Consider the following 22,732-nt stretch of genomic DNA (forward strand, 5'->3'; position numbering starts at 1 on the left):
TTCTAGAAGTTGGCTTTTCCAACAGTATTTGCTATAATATTGAACTTCAAATGGAATTATGCAAGTGTGGAACACTCTTGAGATTGCTGAGCTTTCTCCGACAGAATATCCATTGTAACATGAACACGAAGGAAAAGAAGCTAAGCCTATATTAAAGTGTATTTTCCCAATAATGAGGTCTCTCAGAATGAATGAATGCGAGGAAAGAAAAAAATTGTTAAATCCCATTTGTGTATTCTTTGGAGGCAGTGGCAGCGCGTCGAATTTCCAACTTGATTACTCCCTTTTTACATTCTAATTCATCACGATGCTGAAATTTCTAATTCTTCCAAGCAAAAAACGGTGTGAGGCATAGACATTGAATATCTTGACAGCAAAATTATTTGTCCTCACTTTTTGTCACTTCTATTATTAGTTTTTTACACCTAGCTATAATTTCTAAAGAATGCATTTCATGCTGAAATTTTAAAATACATAAATAAATAAAAATATATTTGAGTCCGTGATATCACTCATTGTCAGCCGTTTCATCGCCCTTTGAAAATGGCTTTGGGAAAGGACGCAAAAAAATCGGGCTCGTGTCAAACGCAGGCGGTCATAAAGCACCGCTCCTTCAGCACTGCCTTTTCAGTTGGCGTAGAATAAAGGCCGCGTGGCCAGCAGCAGCGGTGGCGGCAGCTTTGGAGGAGCATTTTGTATTCCAACCCTTTCTCTGGCACGGTCGAGTGCATTATTGTGCTGGAATATAATAATAATAATCACGGCGTGCGCGGGTGGCGCGCGGCAGTTAGTTATTTGCCAGCCGAGCGAGCAGGCAGTCTGCTAGAACTACGGCCAATCGCGTAGCTGCTGGATTTATGAAGATTTTCCTCGAAGTCTGTCGCTGATTTTGCCCGGCAAGGAGCCCTGCCTTCGTGGAAAGCATCACATCGACCTTTGTACTTTGCGGTTTGCCAGCGCTTTTGAGCGAGGGAGGCGCGCTTGATTAAAAAATCTCATATCTCGGTTAGAGGCGTTCGCGGCCACGTTCGGTGATTCGCAAAACCGAAATAAAATATCCCACAGAAAATTTCTATACAAAGTTTCAATATTTATTTTACAAAGTTGGAATACTTGTTGAGATTTATAGAATTTCCATTGAAACGAGTATGCCGGGAATAAAAAAACGCCGAGTGCTGCTTATCACGCGGCTATAATACAACCAATAACTTCGTTTTGCTTTTTCCACCCCAACCCCGCGTTCCATTTTCGGTCTGCAAAATGAAATTTTTCCAATTGCCAGATCATTTTCTGATGCGAATTGTATCAACACGTGAGTTAATTCTGGTCGATGAGCGACTGGCGGTCGGGCCTTGTGTCGTGAGGCGTGCTCATCTGAAGGTGTGACGTCACCCTAATGTGCCTAATGGCCTAGTCTTCATGCCGAGTCCCGAGAACAGCACAAACAATGCACGCTTCCCTACATAAAAGAGGAGGAGTACATATAGAAGAATTAAATGCAGCAACTACCCCGACCACAAGAGCCAGCGAGCAGATAAGTAAGCAAAGGGGAAACCGCAACGTGGACACTGGCCCTCGACCGCAGTTCGTTTCCCCGTTTCTATGAAGCCGTTTAGGTCGCACTTTGCCTGCGACCAGAGCTTTCGGCACAGAGCAGAAGCGTCAAATTGAGTTCACTTTTAAAACGAAACCGAGTTTTGAAATAAATTGCAGGAGCCAGGTTCTCCAAAATTAAGGTAAGTATTCATCAGGCTTTTGTGTCTTATATCAAATATTTTTTAATAAACTTTATAAATTTGCTTATGGACGATGTTCATATTTTTTAAGCCCTGTAAAATATCAAATGTTACTAAGCATAATGTTTTCCTTAATCAGCAAAAAAATGTGGTGTTCCCTCAAGTTTCGCTTTTGGTTTGAAAGAGCGGCTATGTACATAACAGCTCTGTTTCTGCAGTGGCCACAGCGAAGGGAACGAGAGGAGTGTGAAGATTTCTGTCTCTCATTCAGCGCGCTCTCGTCTCCTCCCCCTTTATTTTTTGACAACGTTGCTGCAAAAAACAACACGGGCTCCAAAGGGGATGATATGGCACAATGCTGTCTTATGTGTGTTTTTACCGCTATAGATTAGACGAGAGAGCGAGCGTGTGTCGCGGTAAATGGTCTGCGCCAATCAGTGTCCAAAGCAAACAGATCAAGCGTGGGATTTGAGAGATTGACACTTGCATCGGATGCCTGTCACTTTTATTTGAGCTATGCCAACGTCATCATGCATGCTGGCGCCAAAAAAAAAAAAAAAATGGAAACACACCTTCTACATTCAAGGACAATTCCATTTTTAAAATGTGTCTTAGCCTTATATTGAGTCAGAACATTTGAAATGCAATTGGAATAAATGTTAAATGACGAGAAAGAACAAATTCTTTAATTAAATTACTAAAAAATGACTTCACTGGGCAAAACCACAAACTGCGGCGTTCATGTAATTCCACGCGATGCAATTACCGAGAAAAAAGTAAAAAAAAACGCTTAAATACTGCTTTAGGGGCTAGGAAAAAACGGGCGTGGGGTTTCGACGCCCGTGGGCCGATTAATTTGCGCGTGGCGTGCGTACACTGCGTGCAGATGCAACGGCGCCGAATGCAGACCCGCAACACGCGCATGTTGTGAGCGGGGGAATGGTTGCCTATAAAACAGGCGCCCGAGGATGCTGGCAGACAGCATCTGTTGCCGCCGGTCTTCGTGAGAGCCAGCCCGACCGACCCTCTCTCTTTCAATTTCTTTCCTTCTGCGAATTCTAAAAGGTAGGCATTTGTGATTGCTTTTTCAGCTGAGATTTTCTCAAAACGATTCTGAATTGATTCCTCCATAATGATGCGGATTTTAACATATTGTTTGGCAAACGTGAGATTTTGTACTGCGCAGCGTTTTCATTACAACCCTATTTTAAAAGGACAACATATATTGATATTTCGAGTGATTCACTTTCAATTTTTTCAACACTTAACAATTATTTTAATTTCTGTATTAAAATCTGACGATATTAACGTTGGGTTTTTAATCAGCTGCAAGTAAATAGTGACGTTGCTCCCTAAGATACACCATTTTTAAAATTCATATTTTGAATGGAAATTTTTTTCACAGCGGTTGATAAATTAGATCTAAAACATTTTTCATGTTTGAATCCAGGTGAAATATCTGCCAAAACTTTTAACTTTACTGTTTACAATTTGACAGGATCAAATTTAGCATTGCATTTCGTTCGGGTATCTGAATTGTCGGTATTATCTGAAGAAAAAAGCGCCCCCTTTTATCACAGTTGTTTCCAACGGAATTTGTATGAAATCCTGGTGCATTTTTGGTTCAACTATCATTGAAATTTCTCATAAAAAAGTTATGTAGAGCTTAAAAAATATAATTCCAACTCCCCAGCTTTCCTACTTTGTTCCTACCGTATTTAAAAAATTCAATCCTCGATAGGATACGGTTCATTCCTTCCTGCCTTACTAAAAACGTTTAAAACGAGGAAGGGCAGAAACGAAAAAGGCGAACCCACCAAGTATACGTGTTCCCAAGGGGAACATTACAAAGTTAATAGAAAATGTCTAGATGTTTTGTCAGCCAAGCAGAGTTTAAAAATCGCAAATTAAGCTTCCCAGCTTAGCATTTTTGAGATGCATAATTCGCAATTTCCGACCCCCTGGCATCTGGGTGGAAAAGGCATTTATTAATGGCAACGAGCTAAAGGGTCGCGCGCTCATGAATTTATATTTTCAAACCTGCAATTCACGGATGGAGGGGCCGCAGACATAAATTTAATTTCACGTGGCCTCATCTCACGTTGAAACTGAAATTTTCGCCCGCACTACGCCAGCCACACAATTAGCACAAAAAGCTTTTCATAAACGCGTGATCGAGCGCGCCCTCCTTTTCCGAATGACGCCCCGCGTTCTAGCGCTGGAAATGATATGTACGAGCGCCCTTATCAATTAGTGCAAGACCAGCCGATATAGTTATCGTGCGCACGATGTATTCTTTCCTTCACCACAATCCAAAGGAAAGGGTTGCGGAGAGAGAGTGAGAGAAAGAGAAAAAGCGATATGGACACAATTACATGCACGTTTTGCGCAGCTCAGACTTCGTGCGGGTTGTCGTTCGTTAAGTTGCACAAAAGGTCACGTTGAATCATGACGCATTGAAATAGAATTTGTAAGACACCTGCTGCTGGAGTGCTTTATTCATTAAAAAAGTTGCCACTTACCCTCCCACATCTTGCTAATTGGATGTCTCGTGCGGTACAACTGCGCATGAATGGAAATTAATTTGCAGACGGAATTTGACGCGATCACACACAGATTAGCTTTTGAAAAAATTTGCTATTTCTCACATTCATTCTGTGGAAACTGAATTTCCGGCTCACCTAATTGTCTTGAATAAATTTTTACCGAATCAAAACAACTGAATTAATACTATTTCCCCAGATCATAGTTGGGGATCGAAGAAAAAATTGTTCCAAACACATACACTTCAAACCCCACTTGAAATAGCCCAGGAAAAACTAGGTTCCTTGATGGGCAACAATTATTTAATACTTTCCAAGTTACGAATTGGTCTGTTATCGACTCAAAAAATCACAAATTTTAGGAATTTTAGTAGATAATTCCAAAGAAACAAAACCAGCAAAGAAATGATAACATCAATGAAAAATCACAATCAACTCTCACCAGACACTACACGGTCCCCTAAATTTAACAATTTTATCTTTTTATTTAAATTTGACCTCCATCATAAATATTTAGACGAATTCATCCATTAGTGATCTGGCCGAGTCGATACGTTTCTACTTTGAATTCGGGCTAATTATGGCTACCTAATTTATACCAATACCAATGACTCCGCACATTTTTTGCGTGAACACTAAAAATTCGTGACCTTTCACACAGTTCAAGTATGCTTAACATACCCACATGTGAAAATGACGAGTGGTATAAATGTGCGGGCGTCATCAAATTTCGCGAGCCCTTATTTGAACTCTACTCGAGTGGAATCAAAAGTGCAAAGTGGTGCGTCGTCTGTGTCGCCATTGATGTGTGAAGTATCACGGTTCTACGTTTTAATTTAAAAGTTGAAAATTTTTAGCAATCTATAGATATTGCGCCTCATTTCCCCGTCCTTCTCTAAAAGTTTCTAATTGATTTACAGAGAGCCAACGTTTTTCCAGTTGCATGCTCAGTTTCTGATAATAAATTACACCAGTCTGTCCTAATTAGTGTTTCCCTTCCAGAATGGAGATAGGCTAATTATTAATGCAACCAACGCGTGGTTTCCTTTTTCCGCCGTCCCCAACCAAAACTGCCTGTACAGCTTCCAAAAGCGTGTAACATAAATAATAAACATAATACCCTGCGTGACTTAAATTGCTCGCAACAAAATCCATTAGATATTGTGTGTACAATTATGATGCGCTGATGTTCCACATGCTGTGGAGCATCAGCACGACCGTAAAGTTCTTTTTAAATTCAATGCAAATTGGGCAAGGAAAGTCTGATGTCGAAGTGCGGCCTCTGCGTCTCGCGCGTGGAATAACAAACGACGCGAATTGACAGTAACAAAGGCCATCACTCTGCCCTCCAATAATAATAAGGAACCCGTGCTACTGCATCGGCAGCCTCTTTGCGAGAACTCCTTGCACCGCTCTTCGAGTCATTTGTTTAGGACCCCAATAGGCCATTGACTCTGTGGCAGATAAGGGCAGGCTCCGATCCGCCGTCGGAACACGCAAATTGCTGTTTGCCCAAATAAATTTCGTCTTTGGACGTGGTGTTTTTCCATCTCATTTGCGGCACGCGGATGGCCTCGTTCCGTGAGCCGACGTCTGGTCAAACGATGCACCAACTTTCCTGTTTTGCAAATCTGTTGCGCCTCTATTTGAAAATAGACTTTGTCCCTTTGAGAGAAAATTCCTTACCAGGATGAAGGGTTAAATTTAATTTCTACATCAAATATAGTCTGAATGATGCGAGTTTTCCCATGATTACTAAACATGAACGTCTTTGGGAAGTGTTTGTCGTGCAAAACTTTTCGCAATTAAAAAGCCAGGATTACTTGTATCATATCAGCGTTAATCTTTTTTCGGAAATGCAAATTAATGGTCCATGAAATCAGAGTCACAAAATATTTGCTAGATTTTTGTTTTTATCGAATGAATTTTAATAAAGTTGATCAAATAATTGACATTTATGAAGTGCCCTTGAATTTCATCTATACATTGCTATTTGTCAAGTGTTGCCGTGATTTGTCATCCCTTCCAACGCGTATAATTAAACTCTTCAATCAGTCAACCGTCATAACTGACACCCCACTTCGGCATTAATTAGGGGCAAACTTGGCATACAGATAGCTACAAGCGAGACACTCGACCGGCAAACAACACGACAGATGCGTATCCGCACGACACAGGCAAGTCAACCTGTTGCGGTTCACCTCATTTCAGAGGACGGAGTCGAATGTTGCGCCTCTGGAAAAAGCATTGTAATTACACACTCAAACGAAACGCGTTTATTCAACCTTGATTGCTGCCGAGGGGATCGGTGGAGAGGGGAGGCGAGGGTGTTGCGCAATTGTTTGCCCGGCATTATGCTCTTTATCTGCCGCTGATTCGACGGTCGAGGTGGTGCAGGTGCCCAGAGAGTTATGATACCGCCACCAGCATGACGCACTCGTGGCTCATATTTTAGAAAAGGGAAGTAAACAAAGAGATAAATTTGACGAGTCAATAAATTCGGCCGAGGAAATGGAAGTGTCATAAACGACCGGTGTTTGTATACAGAGCGCGAGACAACTAGAGCCCGGCTGCCGCATTATCAGACAGCTGGAGGAGGCTTACCAGCAGGCCTGCAGCATTTATCTTCTCGCGCTGCCCACGCGCGCAATCATCATATTTCGCTTCTCGCGACAGTGTCAAGTATCAATCAGAATGCCACTATTTTCGGCCTCAGTGCTAACGATGGAGGAAATTGGCCATTAATCAAATCAGAAATAGAACTTGTCATTCTGGTACGATTTTTGGTGAAATGACAAATTGGCGGGGCTATCACTGTCATCAACTACTACTCATTGGGAAAATTAGGCGATCAAAATGACAAAACATCCATTCGAAAACCCGGAAACAAATGGAAATTAAAAATGTGAGAGAGCAAAACTGTTTAAAAGAATGCTCCCAAATAATAATAAAAAAACTAACATTTTTTGTCCATCCAATTAATTCTGATTCCCGAGTAAGTTTTTTGTTTCCTTCTAGACTGCCCAAGGTGGCAAACGAGCCTCCAGTTTTAGGAACTTTTAGTTGTTTGTTTCGGTCTTTGTGAAAAAAATTATTTCCGGAAGCCCCAAAGTAAAAACAGTTTTCCAACGAGTTTCAGTATTAGCCGGTCCATGTAGAGGAATTTATGTAATTTTTACTATTTGTCCCCGAATTTAGGGGGCGGCAGTTGGGGATGGGTAGGGCGGGTGAGATAGACTAGGTAACAAAGTTCATATTTAACTTTGGTTGTGCACCGTGCGATTAGTTCGACCTTTTAAATTTTTAAAATGAAAAAATACATTTTTCACATTTTGTGACAATTTTTGTTCGGGACCATTCTTCGTTTCAAATGACAACTCTTGACGAAATGCTTCCACCCGTGTGCAGTTTATTGATTTATAATAATATGGTGGATTGTGATTACAATAACGAAAACCATACAGGTTCCCAAACATGAAGTTTAAAATTTTCAATGTTTACGACGCTATTAAAAAATAAAGGAATGAACTTTTTCTGAATCCTGATCAACGAACATAACACAACAGAACGTTTCCCAGAGCCCAGAGTGCTCAATTGATTTTTATGCTTCAATGCCTTATTGTTCAAACCTTTTTCGATATTGAGAGAGTACAATTTTACCATTGTGCGTACCTGCTGTTGTTGGAAATGTAGCATAAAACATTTCAATCCAGTATAGAAAAAAGAGCAAGCAGCTTATGGAAAATATATCTTGATATTTATATCGCATTGCAAGTGTTTCATTTTACGGCATCGTGTGGCGCGTATTAAAGGCTCTCAAAGGAAAAAAACTCGTTTTTCAATACATATGCGGAACGGACGGCAAACTTTCTTCACTAGAAACGGCTTTTTCGTGCAAACTTTCTGCAAACCACAAAACTATCTTAAGCAATGCAGGAAAAGTCTCGACTTGTGCTGCACTCGCGCGCAGAGTCGGAGTTTTGATTGATTTTGCACACCATTTTTGCTCTGAACAAAGTGAATAACCGATAGATACACCGACAAAGTTTGTCAGCGCACAATTCCTCGTTTCGCGCGAGCCGGCTAGCGGAAAAAGCACTTTCAAAGCAAATCCGGCGAGAGCAAAAGGGAACTTATGCGATTTTAATTAAAGCGAAAAGCTGCTCTCACGTATTTAAACGAACGCGCGTATACACACACAAGGGAAGGGTTAATAGCAACGACAGACTGTGTAGCGAGCAGTGACTGTGTGTGTATATGCAAATGTACGCATACTTTGCTTAACCTAATTAAACAAAAACTCGCAGCCCACAGACCAATGTGCAATTCCCCGGCTGAACTTCTCTTCCCATTTATCCCGCTGACCAAATTGAGTTAATAGGTCTTTAGGAGAAGAAAAGAATTTCCGACGGCGAACTCTCTCGTGCAGAGATTTTAAAACAATGTTTGGAGTTCTCCAGCCAAATCTGCCTTCTGAGCTCTTTTGCGCACCCGCAAGAAGGGCTGGGCAGTCCCATTCGAATTTCTTAGAGCATAGATTTTTGTGGACAAAGGGGCTGAAAGGAAGCACAGATGCTGCAAATCGGGGCGATATAGAGCAAAATTCCAGCTGCTGCTTGCTTGCTATAGCAAAGCAGGGGGCTGATTGTTAAAACAGGAAAAAGGAAATAATGGAAAACTGCGTATTAGTGAGTTCGACCCCATCAAAATTTATCCGTTTGTAACACAGAATAAAATGAGCAACGTAACTCTTCTCTAAAAGAGAATGCTTCCCAATTACTATAGTCCGCATAAAACAGGATAACGATACGATGAAAAATTTCATTATCAAAACATGAAAATCTTACGAATATGATAGTTATTATTTGAAAAATAAAAATGAAAGGGCAGATTTAATTTTGTAAGCTACTTTGCAATTGCAATTAGCATAAACAAGAAAGTCATTCTAATTAAAAAGTAAGGGAAAATTTCATTGAGAGCGCACGTACATGAAACCATGATGCGGTCCGATGGAACGAGATTGCTGACTAACGCATTCTACAATTAGTGAGCATTAAATTCAAGCCAGCGAAGGATAATCTGTTGGGCGCGCTGCAAATAAAGCTTGACGTGCTTCTCTCGCTGCTCTCTTTGCAGCTGTTAGGGGAAAGTCGCGCATTGCGATTTATTTGACTTCCCTCCCGCTCGCTGTCCAAATAACGGGCGACAATTCTTTCAGTCTGTGAGATTTGCGAGAGTGAAACTGACTTTTAATAATCCGCTCTGACAAAAGCGATGCTCAGTTTACCGTGCACGATGTGAAAGGCCTAAAAATGGGAACGGCGCAAATGGCAAATATTTAGACTAAAAAGTTGAAAAATGGATATTCAAGGAGGACTCCCAGGAATTTTGCATAAGTAGAGTTAGTTAATTTGAAAAGGTTGAAAAAAGAATAATTTGTGCTTTGCAGGAATTAGTAAAGAAAAAGTAACTGAACATTCTCACAGGCTTGTATAATTTAATAAAAAAGAGAAACGATTCTTGTTGAGATGTAGTGGAGCCCGTGAATATATAAATCCAATTCACACGTAGCCTATTTAAGAGCGAATTGAGTCGTTTCTCATTACATCGTATTGTGTGAGGAAACTATTGTATTGGAAAACTCAAACAATTTTATGCATCCTCGCAATGTTTGCCTGTCAAGCAGGTTGAACACCTTTAAGTTTTCTCTCTCGTCCAGCAGTTGTTTGCTGATGAGGAAAGTCACAAAGGGAGACCGAAATCTCCACGAAGAAGGATTTTTTCTTGTGTTTTTCTCCGCATGCTTCAATCTCGAGAGAGTGAATTCGGTCTTTTTCTTGAGAGCGAATTTTCCACTCCATTGGGTGGGCACGGAATCGCATCAGCTCAGTACATACTCGCTTACTATCAAAACAAATTATAACTTTTGCAGGCATGTTGTACATTTTTACGCGGCTAATCTCCCAAGAAAAAAATCCACCACGTGCCGATGTCGTAAAAAACAATTTAATTTAAGGCTCCGCCATTATCAATGAGTCGTATATCGTGCTGTTCTGCTTTTACTACACCCCTTTAGCCACAACAGCGGCAAGAAAATAAAAGAGTGCGAAATACGCTGTAAACGCAGCCCGCCACCGCTCCTGTAATAATAAAGCTTTTGAAGTCGTAAATTTTGACACGAGATTTGATGCGGGACGGGTTTGGCCGTCGGCCTGCATATGGCAAAAATGAAACCGAGTATCGACGCGCCCCGTGGCGCACTGAGAGCCGATCTGTGTTCGCGCAATTCGCTCTCGCTTATTATTTCCGCCATTACCCTTGGATTAACTGCAGCGCCGTTGCCGCCGGCACCGCTCTCGCGACTTCTCAGACCTTCAACACAAAGGACAACCCCTCGCGGGCCTCGCTTTTCTTATTTCTTTTTCCAAACTCAAGTTCTGCACTCTAATTGGATTATCAAATTATTACATGTCCTTCATTTCGAGTACAATAGTATATTGTCAAATGGGGCTTTGAGAAACTCATGGATTCCTTTTGCCTCTCATAAAATCATCAACCGGGAATGCCTTGTTTAGGCTGTAGTGTGGTGAGTTGTTGGCTTGACAGTTTTATTATTTTATTTATCATTTCAATGAGTTATCCGTCTATGCTATAAATCGATTCTTCCAGAGGGGATATTTTGTTTCGGAGAAAATCTGATTTAATTTGGTCTTTGTCTAGTAATAGATTATTCTAACCTGCATTCATAATAATGTTGAATTTTCCAAAACTAAATTTATCTCATTTGCAATAAAAAATCCCGCTTTGTCATTGGTTTTCTATAGTTCCCATAGTTCTAAATTACATGGTTCAACGATGAATGTACTGTTGATTTGCTTAAATTAGTTGTTGGAGACGCAGTTGCCTTAAAATCAAATCCAAGGAAAACACGCTGGAGTGCAAATTCAATATGAAACTCACAAACATCATCAGAATTACAAGCGGCTTATCGATCAAATCGAGAAAGCTGCGTTCTCTCTTTTTCTCTTTCCGCCTTGAATATTTTGCTCTGTCATTTTATTGCGCAGAACTCAATCTAGATTGTGCGTGTTTCACTCTGCTGGAGACGATTTCTGAGCATTTTTTGTTAATGGATTCCCGAGACACGGCTCGCATAAGCGGTGACTCATTAGCAGCGGCAGCGAAAGCACGGACGCAGATATCCGTTTAGGCAGCTTTTCAGTCATTAGCAGCAGCACAATTTGCATCTGTGTTTCGAGGAAATTATCCGTTTAATCGATTTTTCGGGCGGACAAAGCGATTACGAAAAAATATGAAGCTATCTGAGTGCAGCTCTCAAGAAAAACAGGAGACAGAAGATGAAGAAAAGGGCTTTTGTTTGTGTGTGTTTCGCTCTGAAATCCCTGGCAGCCCGATTGAGGCTCAACTCACGTGACGTTCTAGTATTATTTCTTCACTAATGTGTACTCTTCCCACGCCACTTTTTGCGCAACGATCGCGTTTGTTTTGTTCCTAAAGTAAATATACACCTTGCATTGACGGAAAGCCAATTGAAAGGAGCTCTTGTTTCTCATTTCAATAGCATTACCCTTTGAAAATAGCTTCACAATAAACGTTTTAATCTTCAAAGGAGATAAAATAAACAAGAAGCAACACTCTTTGCATAATGCTAGCAAGTAAAAAAACTAACGATGCTCCAAGAATCTCATTTATACATTTCAAAGGTGTCGATTTTTTGTGCATTTTTGTTGCCTCTCCCACACTTAAAAATATACTACAAACCCTTTTGGAAGGTATAATTTTTACAAAAATTCGATACGGTATACAACTTTATTATATAAAGTACAAATTTAAATTTCAAAATTTGTTACAGCTTTGTTTCAGTAATATTTAAATTAAAAACTACTTGTGACTGCTTGCTGATCTGTCTGATTCTTTAACACTAATTATTTGAAAATTGATATAAAGAAACTTTCTAAGCGCAGGTTAAAATTACACAAACTATGTATGGTCGCGGTGATTGTAAAGCATGCATGTAACAGAGCGTAGGAAGCCCACATAAATAGCGGAGAGAAGCTTCCCTGCTTTATTATTATATTACATACACAGGGCGCGCTGGGTGGTTACAAAGAGCATGCTTGACATACTTGCGCCTGTAGAATGCAGCCTGCGACACACGGATGCTTCTCATGGAGATATACATACGTTTATTATGCAGAGCGGCTTCTCCCTAGCTGACTGAGCGGCAAGCCTTTATTTCGGCATTGGATTTCGATGCATATCAAATGGCTATGCAATCTGTATCAAAGCTTGACGCACGCATCCCGTAAAACAAGCTGATTTAAACGGCTTTCCACTGGAAACGTCTGCTTGTGGTTTGTAGAGAGCTATCTAATTTTGGATTGAATTACGTAAATCGATCCAAGTTTGAAGTTAGATATATTTTATTGCTCCAGATATACCCTATTTAAAAAAACATACAAAAGACGTACTTTAGATGATACATTTTCTGATAAAGTATTTTTTAAATACGATATAAGCATTAAGATACATATTTTGAGATAAAAGAGTATGGTTAGTAAGTTTAAATGAAAAAAGAAGAAAATAACAAAAAAGGATCTAATCTCTCCGTGAATTGTTAAAGGGAAAAATAGTGTTTACACATTCCCATATTGTACAGCAAGCTATTTCGGCCCCTCAGACCTCATCAGCAGTACTTTAGTTAACTTTCTTTCTCTGCGAGTTTACTTTTTCTAAATTTTGCTGATTAAAACTTAAAAGTCGACTGATTACGTGAATAAAACACCTAGAAAATTCTAGCAAAGTTTAGTAGCGCTAGGTTAAACAAGCTTGGTGGTTTTGATCCTGTGTGTAAGTTTGCGTTTTACGTCGGGCTGTGTGTGTTCTCTCGCGCTAATGATTCTCAGGTTGTCTCCGGCTCATTACCCAGTCAGTGCCTGCGGTCACCGGGTTGTGCTCACCCCCCGCCCCTCGCCAAACGCACTCGGCTTCCGACGTCGAGTGTTAAATGCCTTCTTAACTTAATCGCATCCTTATTCCATTAACCCTCATCAGCTCGGCCATAATCAAATCAGAGAGCAGCGATGCGGATGTGCGAAACGCTCTCTTCCCTCGCACCAAACAACTGTCCTCGCATTTTTAATGATTCCCCGCAGACGAGTCGACGGCCTAAGTACGCAAAAAGAAAATGTGCTGGTGGTTGACCCTAATTTGCTGGTATTTTGTGTCTTGTCATCACGCACAGACGAGACGAGATGACCCAACCGGTGCAAGTGTAATGATATGTATACACAGGGTTGTTGAAATTTAGGAGACGGAAAATCTTACTCACTGTCAAATGTGAGCATTTTAACTGTGGCTATTTCTCTCAGTCAAATGACGTGCATATACGAGTGAGACTGACTTTATCACGCTTAGTGACGGTGGCAGACAAATATTCAAGACGCAAATTAATCACTTTTTATAGTTGTTGAAACAATTCAGCAGCACATATTTCCGCCTGATCCCTACATCATCACCCTTGAACAGTTTATCCCTATTATTCGCTATGCATGATACAATTTTAAATGAAAGTTGGAAAATAGCTAAAATGAAAATTTATATTTTTAAGTATCCGTCCCCCCCCCCCCAGCAAAATCATACCATATCGAAATGTTTCGGACTGTTTTCTGGGTCGCGTTTTGTACAAACTGCTGCAGGCGAGCAGCGTTTTTCCAGCAAAAAGCATAATATACTTCCTGGCAAAGACGCTAATAAACTTGCCACTCGCGAAGTGCACGCGGCATCACTTACAAGAGGAGGAGCGTGGGTGCTGCGTGAATGGAGCAGCAACAGACAGACAGTCCATTACTCTCGGTCCAGTCGAGCAAACATCAACAGGAAAACACATATATGCCCTTTCGCCTCAAAGTCTGCATTATCTTCGATAAAAGTATTTCTCTGTATTGCGTCGCTAAAAGCATGAGAGAATTACTTTATTTACGAGCATAGCCGCACGCACAAACGAAAATACGAATATACTCTGCGCGGCCACCATTTTCGCCTCCGAAAATCGAAAAACGCGATAGAGTGAAAAAGAGGAATCCACTTGAGATTCGCCAACTTTAGTGCAAGTTTGTTTTTAACGGCCGTTGTAGTGCGCAAGTTACAAATCTTTGTGAAAGTGACACATGCCAGGCCAAAAAGTTTGTTCAATTTTCTAACAACAGCTGCTTGTCCAGAAGGCGTATTTTAGGTCAAAATTATATTTATTTCACTGATATCATTTTTGTTCTTTGTGACAGAAGAAAATGATGTCAGATTTTTAAATTAGTAATTCTAATAAGTATCAATTTAAATGATTTATTTGTCCAAAGAGGAAACTTTTCCAGAGTTCTGTTGCTATTAACTAGCTTTCCCACTAATAAGCTTGTATATTTTGTTGTTGTGTGATTAATTGATTAGAACGGCGCTTGAATTAAAATGCAGACGACAGTGATAAAATGGCTTAAATGCAGTAATTAACGATTTTGTCTTACAAACTGCTGCTAAAGTTTTAATTGGAATTAACCTTCATGTAACGCACCAGATGTAATTAAAAGCCATCAATTTTCGCGTCAAACAACGCACAAAATTCATCGAATATATTCTGCGCATTGCGGAAAGCTCAGAGGCATTAATTAGGTGTGTAACGCTATATAGTTTCAAAACTCTGAATCACAGATGTTGCGAGCAACATTGTTTGAAGTGTGGTCACCAGGTTGCTGGGGTTAAGGAAGAGACACGTGTTTGTTCGACTTTCTCGCGAGCTGCATGTGCGGTTTACTGTTGTAATCCCACATTTGCTGATGATAAAACTAGAGACTAATTCTAAAGGTTCTCGCTGGTTTTCGTTAATTACAATTGATTGTTTGAATTGTAACTTTGAAAATCACCCACGCGTCATTTGCGGAAAGAGATTAAAATAAAAACAGTCCAAATCCATTTTCAGATGAAAAAACCAGCGTGCCTGGCCGAAATTAATTAGCGTAACGCTCAACACGCCATCAGATGACTCAATCAACGGTGACCATGCAGAAAAATAATTTCATATTTCCACTGTAATCGGAAATCACATTAAAATCGGCTGGGCTGGTGCTGCATAATCCAGGAATTAGGGGATTATCCGAAACTCAAACGCAAAGCCACTCCAGCCGCGAATTGTGAAACGCAATTATTCCCGTTCCAGCGGAACAATCAGCTGGTATTTGCATGAAGATCACATTTCTGCAAATTTCATGCGGGTGGCGAGAACAAGACCGTATTATATAATCCCTCCATTTCATTCGCGGGCACATCTGCTGCGTTTCAATTACACTTTGCGAGCAGCAAAAGTGAATTAATCGGCGTGTGTTTTCTTTGCAGACTTGGCCATGACTGACCGGCACTTGGCAGCGTGGACGGCGGGCTGCGTGCTCGGACTGTTCGTGCTTGTCGCCCCCAGCCTCCAGGAAGTCCAGCAGCAGACAGCCCCGGTGGCCGGCGAGCCACAGCCCCTGGAAGAGGACAAACGGGGATGGAGCGATATGCAAAGCGGATGGGGGAAGAGAGGATGGCAAGATATGCAGGTACGACTTACGACTATTGAAATTAACGTTTGATGCAAGTAGGCACACATAATACTATTTAATTTTGAATGGCGTAACGTGATTAGCTATAACGATTCAATATTGGAGTTGAAAAAGATTCCATAAAAATTAAATTCCAATCAATGGTCATTTATATGCATTGCTGAAAAGCAGGACATCTTTACCCCGCGCATGGAAAAACAAAAAATATATTATTTTGAAAGGAGGGATTTTTAGAAAACATTGGAATGAGTTATTGTTTGAATAGTTTAGTATTAATTAATTAATTTAATGACTAATTGTTCCACAGATGTATATTAATGTAAACTTTTTGAGGTATTCCCTAAAGTCAACAGTCCGTTTCTCACTGTTTTAAATGTTGATAACGTTCATATAAGCTACTTAATTTCTAAATCTCTTTTAATTTCAAATTTACAACCATTTTCATTTTAAAATCCGATTGAAGCAACTGTTGGAACATTAATTAAGGGCTCGGAGAGTAATATTTTGATAATTTCACGGAAAATTTTTAAAAGCTGGTGAATCCAGCTGATTGTAAGCTGCGCTGCCGAAATGAAAAGCTGCTGGGTTCTGTTTTAATTAGTGGAGCTCTTCACTTCTTTCATATCCAAAAGCCATCCAGTCCTTTACAAAAAGTTAACCTATACGATCATGTATTATATATGTATGGATTCCAATTTTCCTCCTTCGCCTTTCAAATTGTAATTATCCGCGTGAATAGTGCAGTAAGGCGGAAAAGAGATTGAATGTCAAAAGTTCATTTTAATTAATTGCGTGTTTCAATTGAATTAAGTTGATATCAGTTTGACTGGAAATCCGACTAGCTTCGACAATTTCATAAAACGTGCTTCCGTCAGCAGTTCGATTCAATGCAAATGATTGGCAGGCACTGTTCAGTTTGGTTATCAATACCAATTTAAGCGGAGACCGTTTCGAGGAAAAACGCTCGTTCGCTCACGTTTGAGCTTAATTGGATTATAATTTCACGCGGACATGTTGCACGAGTGCAGTTCGCGAGAGGACGTGACAAACTGCAGCGAGTGCTGCAAATGGGTTTTACGGAACGGCACTTGGATAATCTGCTCATTTGTATAGCAACGTTCAGCTGCTGCTGCGAGTGTTTATAAACCTGGTTTTCGCAAAGCACCTCACCTGCTATATTTGCGTCGAGTTTCGTCATGCACCCTGTTGAATGCGGCAGCTGCTGTTGATCTCATTCAAGGTGAAACGACGACACGACGATGGAGTCAATTTGCTTTAGCAAAGTTTTCTGCTTCAGTGTGAGTTCAGATGGAATAAATAAACTTTGGAGGTTACTGCACTGTGAAAATTTAGTTACCAACTTTAATACTTCGGTAAATTTATTAAACATATAATTGATATCAGCCGCAATCATCTCACTGTCAATAATGGATTAAGAGTGGTGGTGTAATGGTTTTTTCTATGAATAGTGGAAATCTGTTTTGAAGCCCTAGAATGTACCATAAATAAACTTTCTTTAATTTTTCTTTCCAAACAAAATTTTATGGTTTATGCAAAGGAGGCTTTTCACTAGACCAGAATATTTTGCACTAATTTGAGGCATAATAAAAGTTTATCTAACTTCGCTGAACTAATAATGGAGCAGCAGCGCGAAAGCAAATTTACCGAAATCACCAGCATTAAAAGTGCGGCGAACAGCGCCCGGCAGACGGCCGTTTTCTTGCCACCTCTTAAATTTATAACTTTCTCACAAAATCCGTGAACTATCCAAAATTTTCTGGTCTAAAACTTGCCAAGCGTGACCCTTTGGGACAAAGCTCAGCGGAGAGGAATGAAACTTCTTATGCCAGCTGACGGCGACGCAGAATCACATAATAAAAATGTTATTGCCTCTTCAAGAGTTCCAATTGAACCATCTATGACGTTATGATAATATTATTGTTGATGCGGCGAGCGAAATTCAATAAAATTGTGTAATTTTGGTTGAAATTCGGTGGCGGCCTGGGAAGGAGTGCTCTCAAAAGGCGGACAGTAAACGTTTTCATGCGATCTTTACCACCCGAGTGGCACGATTGTGCGGGCTGCGTTCGTGCACCTGGGGTGGAAAAACGGTCGCCCCTATTGCGCCGTTCAGAGGCAACTAGAATGTCAATTTGGCCCGGCGGTGAATATAAATTCGCGCGATCGTTCGCAAGCAGGCAAGATTGATTGCAGCAGGTCTTCGAATCCTCCTTTTTAATGGGTTGGCGCATGTTAATTGAAAACCAACAGCGTACCTCTCTGGGCGTTTGTGCGTATTCAAATGGGCGGAGGGTCGGCTCCAGTCCTCGGACAAAACACGGTTTATTTAAAGAGAGCAGACGACCGTCGGACTATTCAGATGCCACGGATTGATTCGGCTTAGGAAGGTTTTCTCAGCGTATTTCACTTGCGGGCAAAAAGTCGGCTTGAACAAAGCGCGTAACGCCAGAGTCAAGTTTTGGATTTTCCGACTACGCAATACACAGCAAAATGTTAGTGTTTGAAATGAATAAATATTCGCCGCAGGCACACTCGTCTGCCCTATGCCGCATTTCGGCCCAGGCCACGCATAAAATGCAGAGTATTTGCCTCAATATGTGTGGGTGATTGTAGAAATCGCCTGCAGAGCTGCTTCCATTGATGAAATCAACCAATCGATCATAGAGCGTGCTGTACTTGCTGGCAGTTTATAATTCACTCGTCCACAGTTAAAATTAATTAATATTTGTACCAAACTATATTTCAAAACTGTCTAGTCCCACTCTAAAAATTGATTGAGATAAAGTGGTGCGGGTTGATGCGAAGGGAAAAAATCAAAAGCATTTAAATGGATATTTGAGTTGAAAACTAACCAATTTTAATCAGAGTGGATGAATTTAAAAATGCGGCTGCCACACTAGTCAATTATATAAAATTAAGATCCTGGAATAAATGTACCTCTAGAGAGGTTGCTAAAAGAGGGCGTTTACAAAAATTTGTGTGTGTATTTTAGCGTACATTTTTCACGAAATCACAGCACACTCTTGTGAATATCGCATTTACGTTGAAGGAGCGACAAAACAAACTGAATAGTTTTATTTTCGGATTGTTGAGTCAAATTTTTCGATACGAAGCAAGCATCCTTTATAAAAATGGATTGAATGCACGAAATTGTGTTCAATACTTGAAATAACCTCCTCGAATTTTAGGGATGGCACATTCGATTTTAACTTTACTCTATTATTTGCACTAATGCCTTTGTTTAATTAGGCGGGTTCAACAGCAGTGAACACTATGGCTGTTTTATTGTAAGAACGCCAAGACTAATGGAACGATAAGCGATTTTTGAAATTCACTTCATACGAAGTCGAGGTTTGGCAGTTTCATCATTGTTTTTTTCGCAAAAAGTACACTTTTATGTAAAATCATCCAAATCTGGACTTTGTATAGTTGGAATTGTGAAAAATGCATCTTTTGTGAAGAGTTTAGGAGGATTTATTCAATTTTTTCATCCCGTTTAAACGGCTTATTTAGACTTTGCCCTCCTTATTTCTTGAATATAATAATTTAAAAATTTCCTTGTCTTCCATTTTAGGGCAGTTGGGGAAAGCGCGCCTGGGACAACCTGGGCTCCACTTGGGGCAAACGCGACTGGGGCCAGTTCAAGGGCTCGTGGGGCAAGCGTGGTTGGAGCGAAATGCAGCCGATGTGGGGCAAGCGGGCCTGGGACAAATTCCACGGCGCCTGGGGCAAGAGGACACCTGAGGAGGACGAGCAGGAGGGCGACAATGACGCATCCATCGCCGACGACACCGAGCTGCTCGGAAACCTGGAAAACATGTCCGACGACGAGCTGGCCAAGCTGGCCAACTTCATCTACAGCAACGATGGTGACCTACAGAACTCGCTGACCGAGGAGGAGCAGAAGCGTAGCTGGAGCAATTTGCACGGCGCCTGGGGAAAGAGGGGTTGGAACAACTTCAAAGGTAGGCAGCGTAAGTTTCGTGTCGACTTCTTTTCTTCCTGTACTTTCTCCCTTCAAGATAAGTCTTGCTGTTTCGAATCCTCTATCTGTTTTGCACCTCTCTGTGGTGTCCTGTGTTTTACCCGAAATTGAAATGTCGAAAACGTAGTTAATTGAATACCCTAAAAATTGTTGTTTCGAAAATGTTTTACCCGAAACGATTCTGATTATTCTTCTAAGATGTCCACCCCGACAGAAATTGTACAAGTTAAAATTAAACAATGTCCATTATAAAATCTGATTTTGTTGAATTTATCTCCTCAATTTTCGGGCATTCCATATTGGCTGTTTCGGGCATTTCAGTTTAGGTCAAAATCAGGCGCACATTTTGTGTTTACTTTGCATGTATTAAACTTGGAAGGAAAACTGTGAATCTGAAATTGGCAATCTGCAGTTAGTTAAATTGCCTGTTATCGCACGATTTAAAATTAATTAAATTAGCCCCCCATTATTGGAACTGTATTTTCTCACTTGTCTCTCCGAAGTATTCTAGTTATTTTGTACAAACATATTTTATCTAATTCCATTTTATCTAATTAGCTGCTGTCCACTTTGAGAACGTACTATAATATTTTACTATTAAAATTTGCAATCAGTCACATAAAACTTATGTGTTGTTAGATGTTTAATGGAATGCATTTAATTGTTTTTTGCAATTTTTCAAAATATATGATTTATGCAACTGGCTCGTCGCATGTGAAGCGCACGTTGCATAAGCACGCATAAATGCCTCGTTTTCATTCACGCGTTAACTTTCCATCGGACGCTCCCCCACTGATAGCTTCCGCCGTTGCAAAATATTTAATGCAATGGTTAGAAATTATTTACGCACGCTGGTCCTGTTGCCTTCATGAGTCAGCCGGTGTCGAAACTTGATTAGTCCCCAGCCGTTTAAATTATCAGGCCGCAGCATGGGAGCTGTGAAACATCTCGCCAGGAATCGATCGGTCGTGCGTTAATAACAAGAGCGAGGCCAAATAATGGTCAACACGCTGCGCTAATTTGCTGACAGACAAACATTCGACTTTTATTGATATTAAATGCCGGTCGACTACGCCGCATTATACGTTTGCTCGCTAGGCAAACACAAAAAAAACAACGCCTGGCGAATCACGAGGAAAATTCCCTCATTGCGCTCAAACAAAATTTAGCTGTTAAATGCGTGTATGCTTGAGAACTCGCACGTGAATGCTGCGTCGCAATTACAATTGTTTTTACCCGGGAGAATTTTAATTTGGACAGGAATTCCGGCGGAATGCATGAGGGCGGAGTGGTAACGCTCATTCCTTATTTAAACGTTTGTTTGTTTGCGGGTCGTCTCGACTACTGAAACCGAAATGAATTCGCCAATTGGTGTGTGTTCCAGGATCTTGGGGAAAGAAGCGTGAGCCAGGCTGGAACAACCTCAAAGGTCTCTGGGGGAAGCGGTCTGATCGCAGCTGGAACAAATTGGCGTCTGTGTGGGGAAAACGATCTGTCGACGGTAAGCGTAGCAATTTCGCATTAATATTTCATCGGCCCGAACACCAATTTCGGATTTTAGGTGAGAAAGGAATCAAGCAGACCGCCTCGAGCCTAGAAAACTGAACTGCACTGCACTCGTAAAAGATTGATTTTGTTGAAACCCCGTTCGGAATAAGGAGCGTGTATATTTGTGACAAATCAATCGATTTTTCAACTCCCCCACCCCTCTACATGCCCCCCACCTTGATTGACTACTTTTCTGCCAAAGTACCGAGGACGAAAAACGCACGAACTGATACAGGGCGCAGTGATGAGATGATATTACAAAATAAAACGAATCCGGTTATGCATTTTAATTTTTCTGCTGACACGATTTTAGAACAAACTCACTTAGCGCGTACATAAAATGTCTCCTTTGCCGCTTTTCCTTCAGTATATATATATATAATTGTAGTTTCTCGGAATGATTTGCTGAATTTCTTAATGCTGTGCTGTACTACTACCGTCTCATAGAATCGTTGTAAACAAGCTGTTGCAGAGGACTTGATCTCAAAAAATAAATACATTCCATGGCAAATCGCATTTTATGAGATAATATAGAAATATACACGATTAATGTTCCATTTAGGACGAGAAGGAGCAATTAATATTATACCAATTTCCTCGATCGAAAAAACTGCATGGTGCCCTCACATGTGTCGAAAAAAGATGTTGAAAGTACTAAACTGTTGTATTTTGTGTGAATAACAAAACACTACTGAATAAACGTTATTTTGATTTCAACAAAGCAAACTCTGCTTTCGCTGATAGTGACACAACTTAGGCACAAAAAAGAAGCTAATTGAAGGCCTTTCATACCACTAATTAAGGGAGTGTCGCAAGTTTCGAGATTTTCCTAAGCCGAGCATTGATGGCATTAATACAGAGGGAGGATTAAATCTTGCATATATAATATACGCACGCCTCCGCAGCCCTTTGAGGTTCACTGACAAAAGAATTTAATTACGGATTCATTTTTGTCTATTCAAGACGAAGGAGGAAAACTTTTCTACGGGAGCTGAGATTTTGTTCGGTAAGTTGAGAGCTGCTGTCTGCGAGGGTGCGAAAGTTGGCTAATAAATTCTGTCATCTGAATATGTTCTTTTGACACAGATACGACCCACGTGAAGATGGAATCAGCCTTTTACCTGCAACATGATTCAGCATCAATATCGAACCATCATTAAAGAGCATATTTATGCTTCCTGCAAATAATAATATTGTTTACCAGTAGCTTTGTTGGAGAAAACTGTGTCAACGGAAGGTTTGTGCAATCTTTCTATTCCTGATCAAAACAGCAGGCAATATCTGTGTTTG

At 40.6% G+C, this 22,732-nt stretch overlaps 1 protein-coding gene across 3 annotated transcripts; it reads left to right on the forward strand.

The window, feature by feature from the left end:
• The first annotated feature begins 1,587 nt into the window (after window positions 1-1,587).
• On the forward strand, window positions 1,588-22,168 carry Mip (Myoinhibiting peptide precursor). 3 transcript variants are annotated; one of them, XM_065489350.1, is made up of 5 exons: window positions 1,588-1,736; window positions 15,683-15,885; window positions 19,484-19,883; window positions 21,279-21,395; window positions 21,456-22,168. In XM_065489350.1, the coding sequence occupies exons 2-5, from the start codon at window positions 15,691-15,693 to the stop codon at window positions 21,497-21,499; spliced, it is 756 nt and encodes a 251-aa protein (XP_065345422.1). In that variant the 5' UTR covers window positions 1,588-1,736; window positions 15,683-15,690; the 3' UTR covers window positions 21,500-22,168. The 3 variants fall into 3 exon arrangements, with proteins under 3 accessions (XP_065345422.1, XP_065345421.1, XP_065345423.1); XM_065489349.1 differs by lacking the exon at window positions 1,588-1,736 and adding an exon at window positions 2,696-2,801; XM_065489351.1 differs by lacking the exon at window positions 1,588-1,736 and adding an exon at window positions 2,696-2,801 and having other exon boundaries at window positions 19,484-19,874.
• The last annotated feature ends 564 nt before the right edge of the window (window positions 22,169-22,732 follow it).

Source organism: Cloeon dipterum, chromosome 4 (genome assembly GCF_949628265.1).
Source record: "Cloeon dipterum chromosome 4, ieCloDipt1.1, whole genome shotgun sequence".
NCBI classification, from domain to species: Eukaryota; Metazoa; Arthropoda; class Insecta; order Ephemeroptera; family Baetidae; genus Cloeon; species Cloeon dipterum.